This window comes from Prinia subflava, chromosome 21 (assembly GCF_021018805.1).
Source record: "Prinia subflava isolate CZ2003 ecotype Zambia chromosome 21, Cam_Psub_1.2, whole genome shotgun sequence".
Taxonomy (NCBI): Eukaryota; Metazoa; Chordata; class Aves; order Passeriformes; family Cisticolidae; genus Prinia; species Prinia subflava.
The window spans coordinates 1874701-1897362 of NC_086267.1; the positions used below are offsets into that span (position 1 = coordinate 1874701).

At 48.6% G+C, this 22662-nt stretch overlaps 1 protein-coding gene across 9 annotated transcripts in view; it reads right to left on the reverse strand.

Annotated features, from left to right (window-relative positions):
• FHAD1 (forkhead associated phosphopeptide binding domain 1) overlaps positions 1–4789 on the reverse strand; it is a 20865-nt gene extending 16076 nt beyond the window's left edge. The window contains exons 1-4 of one of the 9 annotated variants that reach the window (XR_010082796.1): positions 4081–4789; positions 3697–3903; positions 1178–1448; positions 84–175 (exon numbers count right to left, since the gene is read on the reverse strand). Coding sequence is in view for 8 of the 9 variants with exons in the window: in XM_063417131.1 (XP_063273201.1) it covers positions 84–175; positions 1178–1448; positions 3697–3903; positions 4081–4176 (666 nt within the window). In the remaining variant the exon portion in view is untranslated. The remainder of the gene's footprint in view (positions 1–83; positions 176–1177; positions 1449–3696; positions 3904–4080) is intronic. The other 8 variants (XM_063417131.1, XM_063417129.1, XM_063417128.1 and 5 more) reach the window with 8 other exon arrangements.
• Positions 4790–22662: the final 17873 nt, after the last annotated feature.

The following is a 22662-nucleotide window of genomic DNA, read 5'->3' on the forward strand; positions in this document are numbered from 1 at the left end:
CTTCTGGGACACAGACATTTGGCAGGATTCACCTGCTCTGCCAAGGACAGGGATGGTGTTCCTCAGTCCCTCCCCAGCATTACCTTCTCCTGCAGGAGGAGATCCACCTTGTGAGTCCCTAGGGCAGGGGCTCTCCCCACACTGCTTGCACCAACACCAGAGAAGCTGGCTGAGACTGGAACAAAGCAAATTGTCAGCATGAGAGGTGGCTGCAGGCAGCAGAAATGCTCCCTGCAGTGTCCTTTTCCTTTGTCCCAAAACTATATCAAGGCAGTGGCCACTATTCAGGGCATGAGCTCACTTCACAACCAGCACAGAAACCAAAAAGACACTTTGAGTGCAAGCAGTCTGCACAGAAGAGAGAGTTAATTCACCTCTGAGAACAAAAACAGCCTCAAAGCAGCAAAGACACAGCAGAGAGAAGCTGCCCTTACTTTTCAGCACTGCCCAGCCTCTCAGAGAGCTGTGCTTTTTTGTCTTCCCACATGGGAACAGCTCTGCTTGCTGCCATTAGGGCATGGGGATCCTTTGGGCTGTTCCCAAAAGGAGGAGTTTGTGCTGCCCTGGCGGTGTGGGTCCCTCCCTGTGCCCTTGCTGCAGTTTTCCAGTTCAGCACTGGGACTGCACGGTGCTGCCTCCACTCTGCACTTTGGCACCTCACTGCTGACTTGGTGTTGCTTGTGACTGCTCAAAAAACCCAACCCCACAGCAGGAAAACCACAGCACCGTGCACCAGGCACAACATTCATGGCAAATGTCACATTCTCCAGCTGTGCTGCTCGCCCAAACCCTCACCTCTGCCCTGCTCTGTCACATACTTTATTTTCAGAGGTGCATCAGATACAGATCTATTCCCTTGAGGCAGCCACTTCAAAAGAGGAAAAAGCATCACACAGGAGTTGGGAATAGACACAGGAGTCAGTGGTGCAGATAAAGTCAGTCATGGCCCTCCTGGGTCCCACACCAAGAAAAGGAAGAGGAAATGTCCCTGGGCAAGGGCAACAGCATTGTCCTTGGGATGTCTCAGCTCATTTCTTCCCTGACCCAAACACCACCCAGGACCACAGAGGGACTTTGATCAGCTCTGGGGGACAATGACTCGCACCCAGTTCCTCAATGTCTGTCACTTTTCTGCTCTGTGAGGACACCAATGCCTGGTTCTGGCATTGTGGAGTACCTGGTCTCAGGGCAGAGGTCCTGCTGCAGGTGTGCAGAGAGGTGGCACTGGCCGTGCTCCTGTCCCGGGCACTCACAGGTCGCCTTGGCAGCTCCAGCTGGGGCGTGTGGCCGGGGGCTCTGGGGGCCCCCCTGCCCAGGGAGCCGGGGGGAAGCTGCCACTGCAGCAAGGGCAGGCACGGAGGAGATGCAGGAGTGCAGGCTTTGGGCTCTGCAACCACCTGGAGCTGCCCACTCCACCCTACACGACGTTTCAAGGGGGGACAGGACACCTATGGTGGGAAAACACCGTGTTATCTGCAAGATTTTAGGAAATGTTTTAGCCCTGGATTCATGTGCACTGTGTTGTGAAAAGCCCAGGCACAGATCTAAGCAGAAGCACAATTTTAGCTTGTTCCCATTTCTGTTACTCAAGGATCAGATTTTTATCAGGGCATCCAGACGCTTTGCTGAAACAAAAGGAATTTATTGGGTTTTTCTGGTTTTTTTAGCTTTTCCCTCTCCATCTGACTGCCCTGATTCTGCACATCATTTGCACAATCCAGCAGCACTCTTTTCACAGCTCTCCTGGCTCACACATGGTCCTATCCCATTGTTTCTCCCAGATAAACCAAAGCCTCTCATTGTGCTCCTGTCTTCCCATCAGCTGTGCCTGTCAGACTGGGAATGAGCACCCTGTCTGCCGTTCTCCTGATGAGCAGAGCTTTCCAGGACAGCGGGGACAAGCCACCACCAAGGTCTCAGTTATAAGGGCTGCATTAAACATCTGCCAGCACGGGGTGGGCCCTGGGTGTGGGTCCTTCAAGACTCGGCTGTGAACAGAGCCCCAGACCCCAGTGTGGGCTCCCTGCTAGCCCAGCACCTTCCCCTCTCCCAGGGCACATCCCAGCTCTGCTGCTCTTGCTCACGCTGCTACCCACGGTGCTGGCTCACAGCAGGACTGCACAAAATCCTCGCAGTGTCCCTGTCTGGGCACGGCAGGGTGCTGTTCCCAGCTGGGTGCTGCTCCTGTACAAGTTCCTCTAAGTGTTGAGAGTGATCCCTCTCCCCTTGCCAGACACTTCACAGCTGAGGTGGTTCCCTCCCTGCAGGCAGCAGGGTCAGGCTTCAAAGCTGCTCCTTCAAAGGAGGAGCACAGAGAGAGGAAAAGGCACCCCATGGACAGGCTCTGCATGGCTGTGCAGAGCTGATTCTGTTTGCATCCTGCCTTTGGGAATTCAACTGCTCACTGCTCCAGCAGGATCTAGCTTTACCTAGGCAGCATCCTGGATTCTTCAAGAGCCAAAATAATAAAAATATTACCGGTTATTCTCAGTTCCTCTATGTTTTATTTGAAACACAGCTTCTCTCTTGTTAACTGGCTCGGGAGGAAACATAAAATGCAAATACAGTTAAAGGACATTTTCCAGGTCTTCCTTTGCTAATGCATCTCCATCCTATGCTTTTCCATTTTCCTATCGAACTGCCTGAGTTTTTTCAGCAGAGGGAGCTCCAGCTTTTCATTTCTTCCTCCCCCGCGACAGGAAAGATGTGTGCTGCTATCTTTACAAATAATTTGATGGGTGAAGGTATGGGTGTTGAGGTCTTTGAAATGGGTCTTAATGTCTCTGCTGACTTCGGGCAGCAGGTTTGTTACAGAGCTCACCCAGTTTGGCTCCTGAAACCCTGCAAAGTCTGAACTTCTGAACTTTGGGGTAAAACAGCAGGCTCAAGGGGAGGATATGTGGTAGGTGGTTGGGGAAGGCTGTACCTTCCTAGTACCTCAGCCAGTGGGGAAAGGAAGAGGGCATCGTGTGGCTGGGGGTAAGGATAAAAAGAGGCTGCATCCTCCAAAACCCCAAGAGAGAGAAAACCCTGCGGGCGTGTGTCCCACTGGACTCTCTCCCTTCATTTGAATAAAGATGAAGGACTCCCCTGTCTCCTTTTTGGACATAAACCTCTGGTGTTTGTGGATTTTCCTGACACCCGCCTTTGGCACCTTTCCTCAGAATCTCCCAGACGAGCTGGGAGCGAGTTTCTGCTTCTGGAGCCTTCCCTGGGCAGCTGCACCCACCCACCCACCTTCCCCGGGCACCTTTCCCTGGACATCCCCATCCACCCTTGCCTGGGCACCCTTCCATGGGACATGGCATCCACTCCTACCTGGGCACCTTTCCCTGGGCAGCAGAACCCACCCACCCTTATCTGGGCACCTTTCCCTGGGCAACAGAACCCACCCACCCTTACCTGGGCACCTTTCCCTGGGCAACAGAACCCACCCACCCTTACCTGGGCACCTTTCCCTGGGCAACAGAACCCACCCACCCTTACCTGGGCACCTTTCCCTGGGCAACAGAACCCACCCACCCTTACCTGGGCACCTTTCCCTGGGCAACAGAACCCACCCACCCTTACCTGGGCACCTTCTCCGGGCATCCCCACCCATCCTTACCTGGGCACCTTTCCCTAAGCAGCAGAACCCACCCACCCTTATCTGGGCACCTTTCCCCGGGCACCTTCCCCGGGCATCCCCACCCCTACCTGGGCAGCCCCATCCAGCACCAGCTCGAAGGACGCTCCCGCGGTGCCGAAGCTCAGGATATCCCCCGGCCTCACCCTGACGGCCGCGTTTTGGACCTGGCAGCTGTTGACAAAGGTGCCGTGGGGAGAGTTGAAGTCCCGCAGGATGAAGCTGTTGTCCGAGGTGCAGAATTCCAGCGCTGCATGGCGATCTGCTACACCTGCACCCTGGGAGCAGGCGAGGACAGGCAGGGAACGCTGCTGGATGCGGCTCCAGGCTCGTCCCTGCTTTGCCAAGCCCCTTATCCCAGCACAAACTGGTACCTCCACACTTTGCACCGAGGCCTCCGGTACACCCTGTTCCCTTCCCTCCATCCCTTTTGGGATGCTCAGCTGCCCCGGTACCTGCAGGACGATGTCGGCCCCTGTGCGGCTCCCGATGGTGGTGGTGTCGCCTTTCAGCTGGAAACACCCCTCGGAGCCCTTTAGGAAAGCTCGCATTGCCCGACCCTGCACTCACAAGGTTTGCACCAAACAGTGAAGTCCTCAGTCAGAAATTTCTTTCCCCCAACTCACAACCTGAGCCACGAGTGGCTCTCCCAACTCAAACACTAAAAATTGTACAAAATGACCCCCAAAGCGGCTGTCCCGCCCGGCAGTGTGGCTGCAGTAGCCTTGGAAACCTCGGCCACACCGGAGCCTGCTGCTGCCTGCCTGGGTGAGCTTTTCCTCTTCGATTTGTTTAGTTTGTTTTTTTTTTTCTTCTTTTTCCAAGCAACTGTGCCGGCAGCACAACACAGCTCCGGTGTGGCCACAGCGCTCCCCTCAGCTGGGGACACGCGTGGGAATGTGAATCCCAAACCCCACAGGGGCTGTGCTGCCCACAAGGGCTGCCAGAGAACCTTTCTGCCCTCGTTTTACTGATTTTTTATTTCATATCATGCTCGCACACAAACAGAATCAGGTCTTGCAGCCTCAGGCAAGGGGATAAACGTTGCTGTCAGGTGGGTGCTGTCACCCATCAGGGCTTCTCCATCAATATTCCTTCTTCCTAGGCTGCCACACGACCTTTTCCAGGAGAGAAAGGGAAAAAAAATAAAACCACCAGTTGCCACCAACACCCCCCAGTTTGCCCTCAATAGTCCTGCAAGATCTCATCGTGCTCCTTTCTGAGGTGGAAGTAGCACATTTGGCAAATTAGAGCTTCTCTGCAAACTCCTCGCAGTTTGAATCCCTTTTGTCCTGTCACACTGTGCTCCTGTATTAACCTGTATTGAAACTGTGGCAAATTTTACTCTCACGTGACTAAGCTGCACAGAAGTTTATCTGAGGAAGTGTAACTGAAAAGAAGTAATTCTATGAAGTTGTAATAACGATTTTTCTTTTTGTTCCCTCTTTTTTTTTTTTGGTGTGATTTACTTTGTTTTGTGTTTTCTTTGTCTGGGTGTTTCCCTGTCTCTCTTTTGCTCACTCCCCTGCCTCGCTCAGTCTCTTCCACTCTCTCTTGGCCATCTGTGACCTGCTCTCTTTCCTCTTCACCTCTCTTTTTTCTCTTTGCTTTGCCTTTTTTGCTCTCGTCTTTTATCTCTTCTTACCTCTTCTTTCTCTCTTTCCTCTTGTTTTCTCTCTTCTCTCCATCTCAGATACTCTGCCCTGTATCTTTTCCAAATACTAAACACACACCCCAAAGCAGAGGCTTGCCTGCCCCTGGACAGGATCTGAGCATCTCAGCGGTCAGAGGCTCAGTGAATCCCTGAATCCCTGGGCTGGAAGGGACCTGAAATATAATTTATTCCCAGCCCCTCCCTCCCTGCCATGGGCAAGGACACGTTCCACTAGACCAGGTTGCTCAAAGCCTCATCCAACCTTGCCTTGAACGCTTCCAGGATTTCTCCTTGCTTCCCTGGCCTGTGCCAGTGCCTCACCACTAGCACTAGTAAAGGATTTCTTCCCAATATCTGATAAAAACCAACCCTCCTCTATCCCAAAGCCATTTCCCTTGTTTTATCACTGCCTGCCCTTAGAAGAAGCCTTCTCCAACTCTCTCACAGCTGCATGAGGCACTGGAAGTCCTGGAGCCTTCCCTTCTCCCCTAAACAACCCCAACTCTCTCATCCTTCTTCTATAGCAGAGGTGTTCCCTCCCTCAAATCATTTGTTTTCCTTTCCTTCCCCTCACATTGTTCTCTCTGTGACAAGAGCAGCCAGGTAGCTGCACTAAATTTTGATAGTTTTTGATGTCTCTCGACATTAAATTATGAGTTTAAGATTTAAAATGTGTTCCATTTATAGAACTCCAAAAAGGCTGCTGACTTCAGACAAGCAACAGTGACATTCCTAAAAAATTACATTAAGACAAACAAGAAGAGTTGTTAATTAGAAAGTAGGATAAGTAGGGAGAAGACTTAAATGCATTTTTATGTCTAAAATTAGAGATTATCTGCATCATTAAAGCCTTTAAATTTGCTTTTCTGTTGTTAATTAAAAAAAATATTTCCTGTGTTTTGGAGGTTTTTCTCCCAGGCATGTGATGCATAGAAAAAGAGGCCGAAGAAGCAAAAGAACAGGATAACATTGCAGATGTGGGCAAACTACTTGATCTTCAGAAGAAGGGGGAAGTGGAAAATAAATTTTAAAAGCTGAAGATGCAATTAGTTGCTTGACTATCTGCTGCTTTGTGTGAAAAACTATGGAGATATGGAAAAGATATCCTTGCCAAAGCTCTGCTCCTTACAAAACTGGCTGCACTTAGAAACAAGATGAGGTGAATTTCTTCTGTGTAAGTTTTTGGTCAATTGAAACTGGCAGTTCAGTAGGTTTTTATTTATGCTAGATTTAATTTCAAAGAGCAACAAGCCTTTATTTTCTGAAATAGGGGATGCTATCAGAACAAACTACAGGTGCTTCACAAGAATTCTTGGGGTGATTAAAAACAAAAATATTTAAAGCCAGCTTCTACCTCCAACACTGTGGGCAGTTCCTAAATAAATACAAATAACTTTCCCAAATAAATGAGAACAGATCTGTGCTTTTTGCTTGTTTAGAAGGTGGGTGGTGAGGTTCCCCACAAGGATTTGATGTCAGGGGAGCCAATACAGACTTTGCTTTTCTGTTGTTAATTAAAAAAAATATTTCCTGTATTCTGAAGGTTTTTCTCCCAGGCATGTGATGCATAGAAAAAGAGGCCAAAGAAGCAAAAGAACAGGATAACATTGCAGATGTGAGCAAAGGAATTCTAAGTACAGATCTTGGTTGGACAGGTTTGAAAGTACAAATATAAGCTTTGTATATATAAATTAAACAATAAAGGGCCTGAAAAGGGGAGAAAATATGATCTCTATGAAGGCAACAGAAGCAGCTCTGTGTGTTGAGGAGTTTTTTGTGCATCCCTGGGACATCAGCTCCGCGGTCTCGGCGGATCTAAGCGCGGGGCACTGCGCATGCGCGGCGCGTCTGAGGGCTCCGGCTGACACCTGCCGGCCAAGGGCGGCGCTGCAGACAGGCGCGCATGCGCAGTGGCGCCAAGGGCTCTCTGGCCCTTCCCGCAGATCAGAAGCGGTACTGCGCCTCCGGAACGCGCGCACGCGCAGTGGCTCGCCGGAGCCCCGCCGTGGCGCTTTCCGTGCCTGCCGCTGCCTCCCGCCGGCCCTGACGCAGGCGAGGTGCCCGGGCACAGCGTGGGAGCACCAGGCGCCGTGCCCGGCTGTGGTGGCAGTGTCGGGCGAGACTGCAGGGAGTCCACGGAGGAGCGGCGCGGCTGCCAGGTGGCGTTGGGCGGCGGCTGCAGGAAGTTGTGACGAGACACTCAAGATGGCGGCGGAGGCAGGAATGGCGTCATTCCACTCTCAAGATGGCGCCATCGACAAGAAGTCACGTGCTACAACACTCAAGATGGCGGATGGGGAAACACTGGCGGCGCCACACTCAATATGGTGACGGTGAACAGGAAGTGACGTCGCACCCTCTCAAGATGGCGGCCCTGGCGTCCTTCCCACGATGGCTTTGGGGCAGGATAAGGAGCGGCGCCGCGGTGGATCCTCTGCCCTCAGAAAGGCCTCTTCCCACCTGAGCCCAAGCCCGGCCCCAGCTTGCAGCGCGATCTCGCCGCGGTGCTCCCCGCGAGGGCGCCGGAGTGGGCGGGAGAGGCGGGCGGTGACGGCAGCGGCGGGGCTGGGCCTCCGCTGCTCCGTGGTGTCGCCTGCAGGCCAAAAGCGGAGCGGGGATTTACTCCTGGGAACAGCGATCCGTTCCCTAAGGGAGCCCTTGAAACAGAGCTGGGGATGCGTGAGAAATGAGGATGCTGCAGACGGAGTGATGCGAATGGAGAGTGATGTGTAGGCAACAAGATAATTCTTATTTTTACCTTATCCAGGACAAGAGAACTCCCTGACAGAGGGGAGGTTTGCACAGAGGGAAAGCTGATTGATAAAAAGGGGGATTTTATGTCAGGGGTGTAACAAAATGGTAGTTGGGTAAATTCAGAGTTTTAGACACCATTTCCTTTCAGAGTGTGTGATTATGAGCAGCTTGGAAGGGAGACTGAGCATCTGCTAATTAAAGTATTGCCTGAATTATCTTTCTTAAACACAGACTTTACATCCACATCCTTTAACCACACAGGAATTCCTCCCTAACACGTGCACAGCTTTCTCTAGCACATGCCAAATCCCAGTTCACACTGGGCACATGCAGAGGGCTTTTTTAGGCTTTAGAATCTATAAATTCTTTCTGAACCATTCCCTCTTCCCTTCTGACCCATAGGAAGGGCAGTGTGGTCTGTGCTGCTCTGACACCCCCAGGCCTGAACCTCAGCACTCCTTTATTGCCAACTCCCAACACCAGAGTTTTTTCCCAGCTGTTGAGCACTGAGATGACAAATTCCATCGGTTCTGTAATTCCAGCAGCTCCTTGAAGCTCTGGATAATGCAGAGCCTGGCAGCTCTTCCCTGTGTCCAGCACTTGCCACTGGCAGCCCCTGATCCCCCTCATCCCTTTGTCACTGTGTAATTCTGTGTTTTGATGTCCACAATCATCAGGAAGTTGGGATTTCCCCTTTTCTCACTTATATTGGATTCCCAGACTTCTGTGCCTGTTTTCCCTTAAATTTACCTCACCTTTCCTTCCAGATTTCTCTTACCTTTCTCCTCACTCTGCTTAGCTCTTCCAAATTTCTGCATCATTCAGGCATTGCCTGGTGCATCCTTTTATTCATTTATTGGCTGCCAGTTCTGGTCCCTACTGGCACCATCTTCAGACTCTTTCCTTTAATCTTTGGAGTTTGGGTTGGTTTTTTTTCCCTCCTTGATTCTATAATGTGGCTCTTTCCCCAGCTTTCATTATTCCTGCCCTATGATTCTCTTGGTCCTTGTGGGATTTCCCTGCCCATTTCTCCCCCTGTTCTGCTGAAGCTCAACTTTCCCTGGACTGATTATTCTTTCTTGGTTTAAAATATATAATTTCTACATATTTCTCATATTTTTACTCTCTCCTCTAGTTCTAGCCACCAGTGTTCTCAATCAACCAGCTTTAGATCCTATTAAAATCCTAATCCCATAGTTTCTTTCCAATTCTCACCCTCTAGTCCCACTCCTGTATCCCTTCTATCCAGAATTCTTGTGTTTATCTGCTTCTATTCCCATTAACATCTGTCTTCCCACTCTTCTGGCCATTATCACGTTGTGGTTTGCCCATATTCTTCCTGTATTTCAGATGTTTGTTTATCCTTTTTCCGTTTTTTCTTTTTTTTAAAAATTTTTTCCCTCTTGTTTTGTCTTTTTAAATTTTCCCTAAATGGAAAAATCCAAACAGAATTTGAGGCAAGCAGAAGAACTTGTTTTACCAGCAAAAAACATTTCCTTCCTTTAAAATGCTCAAAAATATGAAGGCTCCAACCCATTTCTTCCCAGAATCCTGGAGTGGTGGAGGTTGGAAGGGACTCTGGGGGTGATCCAGCCCCACCTCCCTGGGACCTGAGTGCCCAGGAACGTTTCCAGATGATTTTTGGATGTCTCCAAGGATGAGCAGCCCATTCCAGTGCTCAGTCACTCTTCTTTTTGTCTTTTTGTTCAACATAGTGAATTTCTGATTTGTCCCCACCTAGGAAACAGAAGAACAGAAGCTTTTGCTAATTTCAAATGAAGCTTTTTTTGGGGAAATATCAGTGTTTTTCATGGAAAAAATGCAGAAGGATTAGAGGCAATGTTGATGGGGTTTTTGTCATCCCTGAATGGGGCTCTGCTCCCACCCCTTGCAAATCCAAGGATCCTGGAGTGCTCAGCAAACACTGAGCACACAAAGATGTGATTGTCCTCGGGGTTACATTTTAACTAAAGGGTCAGAGAAAGTACCAGTGATGACGTGATTTGGTTTATAGGCAACAAAAATTCCATAAAAGCAAATGCACAGCCAAGGAGAATCTGCATTAAATATTTTGCATGACTGCCATGTTCTGATAAAAACTATTATCACCGAGATAAGAATTCTCTTAGATCTTTCCAGAATCTTAACTTGTTTTTTTTTCCCAGGAGTCTCAAAGACAAATCCAATGTTCTCCTCTTTCTGGGATATTTCACTATCAGACACTGGAACCAGAATTAATAATAAAGGTATTTTATTGCTGTTTTTCAGTCCTGTCATGGTGAGACACTTTTGAACCAAATCAGTGAATTTTCTGCTTTGCTGTTCCACTGGATGAGGTGACACAGTGGATCCCAATATTCCTGTTTGCATTCAGCTGCTTTAAATAGCAAATACCCCACAGTTTGGTGTCTCCCAGCTGGGGTTTGAATTGTCTCTCAGGTGATTTACCCCAGGCAAATTTGATTTTTTTGGTGTCTCATGGTAGACATCCAACCCTTCTCCTGGGAAATACCTGGGGAAAAACCCTGGAAAATCCAGTGCAGAGTGGAGAGGGGTCTCATCAGCTGGTGGGGGAGAGATGAACTACTTTAATCTATAAAAATGGAGAAGAAAAGTGTGAGGAGGAAACTGTGATGGACACCTTAATCATGAGAGGGTCTGTTATTTCCAGATCCTTCAGAAAGCCACATCCAATGACACTTCTGTGACACCTTCAAGAATCCAGGTCTCAGTTTGCTTCTTTTTTTTCAAGAACTGCTTGGCTTTTGATATCTTTAGAATATTTTTTTTTGTATTTTTTGAAGCTTGTACCAAGTGTGGTGCATATTTGTGGGTGAAAAGGAAATATTTGTGATTATTCTGAACCTGCTGCCTGATCATTTCCCTAAATTGTCTGGTATCATTTATCTTTGTGGGCTCTAAAGCTGCTCCTTATCTTTGATCTCTTGTTGACTCAGGGCCTTCACGGGGCTGTTGTGATGGCTCTGAATGTGGTCGGCAGGGACAGATGTGGCTGAGTGAGCAAACAAAGGCACAGAGAACAACTCAGAACTTGCAGGAATAACAAAGGTGCCACTCCAGCAATCCCAACTGCTGAGCAGTTTTTGGGGAGGGAGGAAGGTCTGAACCCTGATAAGTCAACAGCAGAGAAAACTCATCACCAGAGAGCGGTGAATACACAGAACATCACACAAAGAAATCTCTTCTTTCCAGGAAGGAAATGGATTGTGCCAAGGGACTGTCCCATAGTGACTCTGGGCAGCTCAGGCTTGTTGGATTTGTGACCAAAACCTGGTTTGCCATTGCCAGTCAACAAAGGCCTCTGAGGGACGGAGATGTTCCATGGGCTGGAGCCTCTCTGCTCTGCAGCCAGGCTGGGAGAGCTGGGGGGGCTCACCTGGAGAGGAGAAGGCTCCAGGGAGAGCTCAGAGCCCCTTCCAGGGCCTGAAGGGGCTCCAGGAGAGCTGGAGAGGGACTGGGGACAAGGGAAGGAGGGACAGGACACAGGGAATGGCTTCCACTGCCAAAGGGCAGGAATAGATGGGATAATAGAAGGAATTCCTGCCTGTGAGGAGTGTGCTGAGGCCCTGGCACAGGGTGCCCAGAGCAGCTGTGGCTGTCCCATCCCTGTCCAACGCCAGGTTGGACAGTGCTTGGAGCACCTTGGGCTGGTGGCAGGTGTCCCTGCCCATGGCAGGGGTGGAACGAGATGAGCTTTAAGATCCTTTGGGCAATGCCCTCAGGCCCAGGGTGGGGTTGTTGTGGTGTCTGTGCAGGACCAGGAGTGGGACTGGATGCTCCCTGCGGGTCCCTTCCAGCTCAGGATATTCCACAATTCTGTAGTCCAGGTGTGAAATTCATAACCACGAGTCCAAGAGGATTTTCTCTCCTCTCTTCTCTCTCTCCCTGTATAGGGATGTAGGAGACATTATGGAGTCCATGGGAGGGCAAGTTCAGGATCTCGTTACGATGTTCAAGGGAGGAAGCAAAGGTGGAGAAATGGAGGGGTTGATGGAATTTGGAGAGAGACAAACACAGGGGAAAAAAAATAAGGCTAAGGGGACAAGAGTGGCCAGTGCTGTGAGTTTACTAGGCAGTGTGATCCTGATCAGCACACTGTGACTTCTCATTAACCTCCATTCCTAAATCGTTTCCTGGGTCAGGGACTGTTTATTCCCTCTGATGGAGGTGTGAGAGCCCCACTGGAGTGGGACTGTGGGTGAATGGTTTGTGTGCCAGGGGCTGGAGTTGTGTGGGTGTATGGGGATGGGATCCCAGGGAGTGTCCAGCCAGAGCAGCAGGGAGCAAGGAGTCTGCATGTGTGTGAGGATGTGAACACCAGAGGATTTGGCTGCCAGAGGCACTGGGGGTCTGGGCCAACTGCAGGAAAGATTTTGGAGTCTGAAGGAGTCAGTGGAGAAGACCCAGGAGCAGTTACTGGGTTGATGTGCAGCTACTGGAGATACTCAGTGTTGCTGAGTATGGAGGGCCTGTAGCAGCCTTGCCTCTGTTGGGGTCCCAGATTCTGCAGCTCCTCATGAGAGGCAGCGTCAAAAAAGAGCCATCAGTTAAATCAGTCAGGGACTGTCATCTCTTGGAGGCACTTTTGGGGTTTGTGGGTACAGGATGTCAGAAGCTGGCTTGGAAAAGAGCCTGGACAAATGAACACAAATAAAACAGGAGCCTCGAAGAGTTTATGGCAGGAATAATATTTGTTCCGTGTGAAATAGGGGCAATTGCAGATCCTGGTTCCTGAGGCTGGATCACTCAAAACCGACAAAGGGCTGGGTATAAAACACTCTCACTTGAGGTGAAATTTTATGAGAGGATGTGGGTGTTCAGTCAGCTGGTATCCAGGTTATTGGGGCCTTCTCTCCCACCAGCCTTTCATCTTCTCCGTCATAAAAATAACAAATCCATTCTGGCAACACTCTGGCAGTTGAGCTGAGGATTGTTAATGTTTATTGCCTGATAAAGCTCTGCACAGAACTGTGACATCATCTCTGGGTGTTCCAGAAGCTGCCACAGAAACTGTACCCATTGTCCCCAGGCGGGTCACAGCAGTCAGCACCCCATGGACACCGTCCCTCCCTCTGGGGGAGGTCATGTCCCACACCTGGGTCACAGGTGTCCCTCCAGGACACAGGGTAGGATCAGAAGAGCCTCTAGCTAGAAAGAGCCTTGGGAGAGAGAAAATCCCTGGGCTGGTGACAGCGGCCCTGAGACAGAGGAAGGTGAAGGTAGGGATTTGTACAGTGAGATTAAAGACTGGAGTGTGGGGAGAGGCAGCTCCAACCTCTGCTCTCTGTGACCAGGGATAGGACCCCAGGGAATGGCTGGAGCCCTGTCAGGTTTAGGTTGGAGATCAGGGAAAGGTTCTTCCCCCAGAAGGTGCTGGGCACAGCCCAGGGTCCCCAGGGAATGAGCACAGCCCTGAGCCTGCCAGAGCTCCAGGAGTTTGGACAGTGCTCCCAGGCAAGGGTGGGATTGTTGGGGTGTCTGTGCAGGGACAGGAGTGGGACTGGATGGCCCTTGGGGTCCCTTCCAGCTCGGGACATTCTGTGATTCCTTGTACACCAGACACAGAGACAGAATCATGGAATGGTTTGGGTTGGAAGGGACCTTAAAGACCATCTTGTTCCAGCCCCTGCCATGGACTCAGAACCACTGGTGTGACTCCAGAGCTCACGTTTGGAGGGTGCAGCTCTGTGGGTGGGTGTTGCTTTCCTGGTTCAGTGCATTAGGAGTGAAAGGGGAGAAACAGAGCATGGAAGTGCCACCAAGAGCCACAGGAGAAGTGTCCCTGTGAAACCAGAGCAGCTCACACGACTGCTGGCCCACAGATCTTTTGACCCAGATAGATCTGTAGTGAGCTGCAAATCTATTGATCCAAGCATATTTATAGTGAATACAGATCTACTGATTCACATTTGGTGAGCTACAGATCTATTCATCCAGATTTGTGATGATCCGCAGATCTGTTGATCCAGATTCATGGTGATTTACAGATTTATCTATGGATAGATCCATCCATTGATAGATCAGTGTGCCCTTCTGATCCACACAGATTTACACTGAACTACAGATTTACATTTTACTACAAAAGCAGAAGCAATTCTTGCCAGGTTGTTCCTGGGAGGTGCTTGTCTGACTCGTTCTTAAGGCCCTACAAATCTACAATTTCCTCATAAATGTCCAAAGCTTCATCATACCTGTTATGGAAACCTGTTCTCTTTCAATCAACCCTTTGCTGCAGTTCACAGATTCCCAGAATCCCAGAAGGGTCTGGGTTGAAAGGAACACCTTAAACACATTTTGTTCTACCCCTGCTATGGGCAAGGACACCTTCCACTATTCCAGGCTGCTCCAAGCCCCATCCAACCTGGCCCTAGACACTCAGGAATGGGGCAGCTGTGTTATATTTTATCAACTCCCTACAAATCCAAGGGCTATTTTCATCCTGACCTCAATCATATCCATATTCTGCTTATTTCTTATCTGTCTGTCCCTCCAGGGACACTTGTTGTTCTCTCTGGAATCACAGCAGCTGTTCCATGTCTTCCCTGAGGTGCAGCTCTCTCAATAAATGCAAAAGGATAAGGGGCAATATCTGTGAGAAGGACAGCAGGAACCAGACACTGCCAAATGATATTTTATTTTATTTTATTTTATTTTATTTTATTTTATTTTATTTTATTTTATTTTATTTTATTTTATTTTATTTTATTTTATTTTAATTTTTTTTCCTGTTTTTATTTCTCTTGTAAGCCACTGGAGGGCAATCTTATCCTGTCCTTTGTGGGAAATGAGCTCAAATTCCCTGACAAAGGTTAAAGAGGCTCTCACGAGCTATTTCCTACCAGACGGCCAAAGGGAAGCATTCCTCTTGGACTGGAGATGCATTAAGGGGCAGAACAGAACTCATAATTGGAAGGAAAATAACAACAAAAGCTTTTGTTTTACACTTTTCCTTGCATCTTTCCTTAACAAGGCCCTGCTGGCTGCCCCAGTCACTTTCTTTTCCTGTATATGACTATAAAATGCTTCCATGGGGATCCTTTCCCAGGATTTTCCCAGGGGCTGAGGTGAGGCTGACTTATTCATAGTTCCCAAACTTCCTCTTGAGTTTCCTCTGGAAGGTGGGTGAGATGCTGAGGTTGTTTTTTCAGGAACTTCCTTCTTCAGCATGACTTTCAGAAATGACAGAAAAGATTCTTGCGATGATTCCAGCCCTTTCTCCCTGTACCTTGGTGGAGGCCAGTGCACCTCCTAAACCAGAGCACCTGAGGCTCCCTTGGAGGGACGTCCCTTGACTGGGACAAGTCCCTTCATGTTAGGAGCAGACGAAGCTGCCTCCTCCCAGAATTCTTTGGTTGTTATTCAAATGTACCCCAGTTCTGCTCTCCTGGTTGGCCCATTGTCCTCCCTGCCCCTTTTTCCTTATATGTCCTTATGTCCTTCCTCTGGAATGTTCTCCCTTCCCCGAGGCCCCATTGGCCCTGATTTGGTGCAATCCCCGCCCATGTTCTGCCCCTGTTCTCCCATTGGTTCTCCCTGTGCCTTGCCCCGCCTCTGCACCACTTTCCCCATCACCCATTGGCTCCTGTTCCAAACTCCGCCCCTGCTGCCCCGTATATAAACCCTGGGCCCTCACTCCTGCCCTGTCTTTGTCCCTGGAGCTCTTTACCTGTGGTTTGGTTAAAGCCTGGCCATGGAGCTCTAAACAAAGACCCTTCCCTCTCTTACTACCGGGGGATTCATCACAGCTCTCTGGGGTGGGTGCTGGGTGGTGTCTCAGTGTGCCTGTGCCTCCTGGTGGCTCTCCACTTGGGGAAGCTTCCAGAAGGTCACGGCACCTTTCCCCCTCCACTCGCCGCCACACCTCGGGATGCATCCGTCCCATCCCATGGCGCTGTGTGTCCATCCCCTCTTCTCCCACAGAGCTGTGAGTGTCCAACAGGCACAAGAGATGCCTTCCCCCACTGTGGGGTGTGCTGTGCTCCCACACATCCTGCCAGGAGCGTTTCAGGGCAGACTCAGCAGGGAAAAGTGGGGAAGGCGTGAAAACGTGGAGCACATCACCCATTCCTGTGTTCTCTGACACTGTGCAATAAATGGTTTCACACACGGGCTCATTTTCTTTCCAGAGGCCACTGGATGGTGCAGCACAATGATTCCATGCCCAGAGGAAGGTGCCAGTGGAGCCTAAATCTGCTGGGATCTGAGTACGAAGGAACCTCAGTTCTGGTCTGGATTTATAAAGAGATTTTTCAGTGTCTTTTCCTTTGCCAGTTAAATTGTCTTTTATCAGAGCAGCCTTTGAATGCATTTACCCTGGAAGTGTCCAAGGCCAGGGTGGAGCAACTTGGTCTAGTGGAAGGTGTCCCTAGGGTGGAATTGGATGAGCTTTAAGGTCCCTCCCAGCCCAAACCATTCCATGAATCCATGAGCTGCTGCACTTTTGTGGTTCTACAGCATGTCCTTCCCTGGGATGTGTTTTGGAATTGTTTAACCTAGTCCACACCTCACATTTCTCTACCTTATTCCAGACCTGTTCACAGGAGTGAAAGGGGTGAACAATCCTTTAAAAAATGAAACTTTCCAGCCTCTGTGACAGCAAATGCAGCCCATAATAGTCCATTGCCAGCAAGAAAATGCAGTCAGTGGCTGCTTTCATTCCACAAATCTCACCAAGGAGCAACTGGACAAACCTTTTCAGGTACAAGCACTGAATTGGGCAGTGCATCCTTCTCCCTGTGTGCAGTGAATGCAGGAAAGCAGCAGAATTCCCTTCATGGGAAAGAATCAGAATCATGGAATATTCTGAGCTGCAAGGGACCCACAAGGATCAGAGCCCAGCTCCTGTCCCTACAGAGACACCCCAACAATCCCACCCTGACCTGGCAGTGCTGTCCAAACGCTCCTGAAGCTCTGACAGCCTTGGGGCTGTGCCCATTCCTTGGGGATGTGCCCATTCCCATTCCAGTGCCCAGCAAAAGGATTTTTTTGGCCTCTTGCAGCCCAAACTGAACTGAGCCCATCGAGCTGTGGGACTGAAGTGAGCTCTGCTCACACTGGAGATTGGCAGTCAAGTCCCAGCCCCAGCCCCTGCTGAGAAAGCAGCTCAGACAGGCAGAGCTGCTGGGATAAAGAAGGAAACTGGGATATGTTACCAGGGATCTAAAGCAGAAGCTCAGCACAGGCTCCCGAGGCCATCAAAGTGCTCAAGAAACAGCTCAGGGGCTGATGTTGAACACCTGCAGATGTAAAACCTCCAGCAGCCCTTGAGCACCTGGTTCTGAACACCCACGGCTTAAACTGCTGTTCAGTGAGCCCTGGGCACCGATATCATTTGAGAGGCTCTAATTAACATCACTACAAAAATATTGTTACCTCACTGAATCGTTAGAGCAGCAAGGAGAGCTCAGCTCCTGCGTGCAGGGGAGGCAGGGTCGGAGTGTTCTTTCTGTAGGAGGGATCCCACAGGGAAAGAAGGAGCTGTGTCCTCAGAATGTAGCTTAAGGCTTTTAAAATGATGTTTTGCCAGATCTCTGGTCCCAGAGAGAAAATCAGCTCAGTGAGAGAAAAGGAGCTCAGCCCCTCGTGGTCCAGAGTCCCTCCGGAAATAGTGGGAAATTGGTTAAAACCTGGTTTTGGTAGGATAAGAAAAAGAAACACCACTAGAAGAGGGGAAAAAAAACTACAACTAGTTAGAAAGGCTTTTGCTGCTTAGACTCCTGAGGAAAAGGCAACTGTGCTGTGCATGGAATCATGGAATTGCTGAGGCTGGAAAAAACCTCTCAGGTCATTGAGTCCAACCATTAACCCAGAAGTACTGAGAGAAGAGAGGAACAAGGGATCACAAAAGAAGCAGGAGACGAAACCATTGACAGCAGGACAGTCCTGGGTGCTGAAATGGCATTTTTGTGTGGTGCTTTGGGCAGGCACAAACTCACTGGAACAGAGAAGGCCAAAGAGTCTGGGAAAGAGGCAGGAAAAGTGCTGAGCAGTTTGGGGAGAGTTGGTGGGATGTGATGTCTCAATGTCACTTCTAACACAAAAACAGGAGCGCACCACACAAAACTGTGGGGTTGCAGGTTCAGAACACACCAAAGAATTTGTCTCTTCTCCATAAATTATAATTAGCTGTGGATGTGTCATGTACAGCGTCAGATGGCAGATATTTACAGGGGTTTAAAAAAGGAATGAAAAAGCTCATGGAAGAACAGTCCATGGAAGGCCACTGAGAAAAATGCATTTTCCATGGTCAGAACGATCACAGGATCAATTCTATATATTTGTCCTGTTCTTGATTCAACAGATGGTTTTCCAAATGTCCCGACTAAATTCAGCCCGACCTCAGTAATGTTTTTTAACATGCTTCTAACATATTCTTACCATATTTCTACCAACTGAGACATTGGCCAACATCATTGCAGTGGCACTGAGTGGGGACTGATACCAGGGAATACGGAACAGAAAAGCAGTATCAGAAAACCAGCTCATCCTGTAATGAACTGAACATAACCTCCATTCCCATCCCCCTGTGGTGATGGAGAGAGGAGGAAGAACTGGGAAGAAAGGAGGAATGGGAGAAAGGTGTTTTTAAGGTCTGCTTTTGCCTGTCATGATCTTGCTCTGATTTTGTTAGTAATACATTCAGTTAATATCTCTAATTCCAGCCTGGTTCTGCCCATGAGGATATTTGTTGAGGGATCTCTCCTGGCTCCTATCTCAACCCATGAATCCTCCATCCCATTTTCTCTGCCCTGTCCAGCTGTGGAGGGCAGTGATGGAGAGGCTTTGGTGGGTGCTGGGAATGCAGCCAGGGTCACTCACAGCTGCTGGGCATAGAGAGAGAACATCAATTTAATGCTTTTGTCCTTCCTGGGGAGAAGGTTCCCATTGCACCCAGTCACTCTTGTCGTGGGGACACTGGGGGTGTTGGAGCTGGACAATGGTGTCTGCTCTGCCTACCCAGTCCACACCTGCCAGTTCTGGAAGCAGAGCTTGTTGTTATTCACATGGTAAAACAATTTTAAATATGTCTTGTCAGCCCACTGTTTTTTGACTTCCATGACATCATTATCATCCCCAGTAGACTCTTCTTATTAAGAGAAAAAAAAAGAAAAAAAAAAGGAAGAAGACATCTGTGTACATTTTCAGAAATGCTGAGAACTCAGAATCTGTTCTCACCTTCAGGGACCTTGACAAATGGTTTGTCATAAAATCAGTGGGTTGAATATGCACAACCTGGCGATGGGCTGTTGATGAACCCATTACCAGGGCTTGGAGTAACTCTTAATTTGGGGGGAGCTGCCACTCCAAACTGTCAGGTTACACTTACGTGGAGCAGATGTGCTGCACATTGATTTATTCATGTGCCCAGAGTGGAACATCTTTCTAAATAAAAGTGAAATGTAATTTTAGCCCAAGGTCATTATTAGTATTCCTTATTTTGTGCTTATAAAAAGCCCAGCAACTGCATCTCAGTGATCCCAGAACCTGTTTTGGGATTGTTTAACCTAGTCCACACCTCACATTTCTTTACCTTATTCCAACTGTTAAATTTCTAATTCTTTTTTCCTTCTGTTTCATGAGATGAAGCAATTTTTAGGGTTCATAGCACAGTGATCCATCCCACTACAGCAGATTTTAATATTCTGACTGGATATTCTTTTTTTTTTTTTTTTTTTTTTTTTTTTTTTTTTTTTTTTTTTTTTTTTTTTTCCCTGGCTTTTGAGGTTAATGGGCATCTCGGTGGATTTTTGTTGACATGTCCCTCAAAGGATCTCTTTAAACTTTCAATGTAACCTGAGGTCTGGGCTGAGCAAACTTAAACCCAGGCATCTCCCTCATGCACTGGGATGACAAGCCAGGGTTAGGAGTAGAATTAAAGTTAGAGTTAGGAGTAGAGTTAGGGTTGGTTTAGGGTTGTGCTTATGCCGAGGTCTGGGCTAATGTTTGGGTTAGGGGTAGTTTCATGGCTAGTGTTACATTATTGTTTTTTTTCTGATGAGAGTCACCACCCATCCTCCCTCCAGGGGATCTCTGCTGTCCAGGGGCCATCGAGGCTCCCTGCAGGGCTGATCCAATTCCATCATCCATGGGAGATGCTGCACCCAGGGGAGGAGCCCAGCATTCCCACCTGGATAAACCCTGGGATTCAGAGCCCAGCACAGCCTGTGTGCTCTGCATTCCCAGAGGAAGAGCGGACTCATCTCATCACTTCTGGACCTTCCTACAGGATCATCTCCAACAGAGCCACATCTGTCACTGCAGGAGGATTTATTTGGACTGGTCCCAACACCGTGACCAACAGGGTGTCAGGTTGTGTTCTGACTCTGTCAGTGTTTCTAGGAGGGTTTTTTTTGTTTGTTTGTTTTTTTTTTTACTACTGCATTTGTAGTTTTAATATTCCTAGTAAAGAATTGTTGTTTCTATTCCCATCTCTTTGCCTGAAAGCTCCTAATTGCAAAACTATAATAATTCAGAGGGAGAGGGTTTACATTTTCTATTCCAAGGGAAGCTCCAGCTTTCCCTGGCAGACACCTGTCTTTTCAAACCAAGACACCTGGAGAGGTGACTCCCAAGACAGGTGATGCTGCTGGGATAAGGCAAACAAAAGCTGATGGCTGGGCTGGGGCTGCAGGGGATGATCCATGTGGCTTCCCTGGGCATGGAGAAGGGTCAGCAGCAGCTCCCTGCCAGAGCCAGGCAGGGTTTCCATCTCTGGAATGAAAACCTTGCATTGTTTGTACCCTCACTCCAATCAGGTTAACCACAGAACATGTTTATCACAGAATCATGGAATCATTTAGGTTGGAAACCTCTCAGATCACCAAGTCAAATCATCAACCAGCACCACCGTCATGTTCACCCTGTCCCATATCCCCAGGTGCCACATCCACACATTTTATGAACACTTCCAGGGATGGTGACTCCACCACTGCCCTGGGCAGCCTCTGCCAGTGCCTGACCAGCTCTTCTGTGAAGAAATTTTCCCCATACCCAACCTAAACCTCCCCTGGCACAGCCTGAGGCTGTTTCCTCTCATCCTCCTTGTTCCCTGGAAGCAGAGCCTGTCAGGAAGTTGTGGAGTTATAGTTTGTTAATAAACCATTAAACATCTTCTTATCTGGACCCAGGGTAAAGATTTCCTATCACAAAGCAAATGAATGCCAAACAACCCCTGAAATGTTATTTTAGCCCGTTTTTTCACAACGTCCCCCAGACAGCCCTGTGGATGTGCCAGAAAGGGTCCTGTGACCTTGTTCAGAGCTTTCCAGATGTTGCCTTGAGCTCTGGATTAATCATTTCCCTTCCCCCCCACCCTAATTTAACTCGATTTCCCTGCTTCTGTTCCATGCAACTGTAGCATTCAGGAGTGGAACTCGATCCATGTGGGCCCCTTCAGCTCGGGATATTCCATGAATCTGTGATCCCATAAATGGGTGCTCACACCTGACTCTTCCCCTGCAAGCTCAGCTGCCCCACAGTTCCTTCAGAGAGCCTCTGGCATTCAATAATATTTAGCAATGGATCATGTAGAAGGTGTTCAATGATTAATGGTATTTGGAAAAATATCATATACCCTGAGAAGTTTTACACTTTCTCTATTCCCATGCCAGCAAGTGAAGATTTGCAGAGTGAGGTAATTTCATTAAACCAACTGATAAAACTGGAAAAAAGAAGAGAAACGCTTTGGGAATTCACCATCTTCTTTGAGTCTTAACCAGAAACTACAAATTTCTTGCCAAGTTTTGGCTGAAAATAGCTGTGCTGAGTTTCACTTAATTTTTTAAAATCAGTTTGGAATTAAAGGATGGTTGGTGAAAATGTGGAGTGTGATAATTATTGTGGAGTAAAAGATATTGCTGGAACCAGGAGGAAATAGTGGGAATCCAGAGTTGGTCTCTGAATTAACTCCAGGCTGACCTTGGGGATCCATTGCCCATCAGCAGCTCTAGCCCACACTTCCTTTCACTTCCATCCCAAGGGAATTTTCCATGCTCTGAAAGGAGCATCTCTGCTGCATCTATCCTGGGCTCCAGAAGATTTTCTGGAGCTTGGAGAAGCTCTGGGAGTGCTACAAGGTGCTTCACTGCCTGTGAATCCATGAACAAACTCCCTCTCCACACATTAATTATAGGTTGTGCTGAAGAAAGTCTAAGGAAAGACAGAAGCAGATGGGAAGAGATATTTAGACATTTTAACTGTCTCTTCCTGTGCCTAATGGAAGAGGGTTAAATGTTGAATTCCATACCTCTTCAAAACCCTTGGGTAAGCACTGACTGAGGCAGTTACAAGTTGCTGCATTAACTGTGAAATTTTCCAGTCCCAGCTGGACTTTGCCAGGGCTGGAAATTCCCAGGGCTCTGCTCCTTTGGCAATGTGCAGGTGATTGAAGCTCCTCTGGATAATGACACCCCATGGCCAGGCAGGTTTTTATCTCTGGGATCCACACAGAGCACCGTGGTGAATATGAGGGTACTGATGGGCACTTTCAGGAAGTCAGATTAATAAAGCAAATAAAATTTACAGCTGCTAAAAATTAACAGTGCCATGTTCAGGATGTCCTGGACATTCCCTGTGTGTGTCCCTCCTATCTAAGGAGTATTTGCACCTC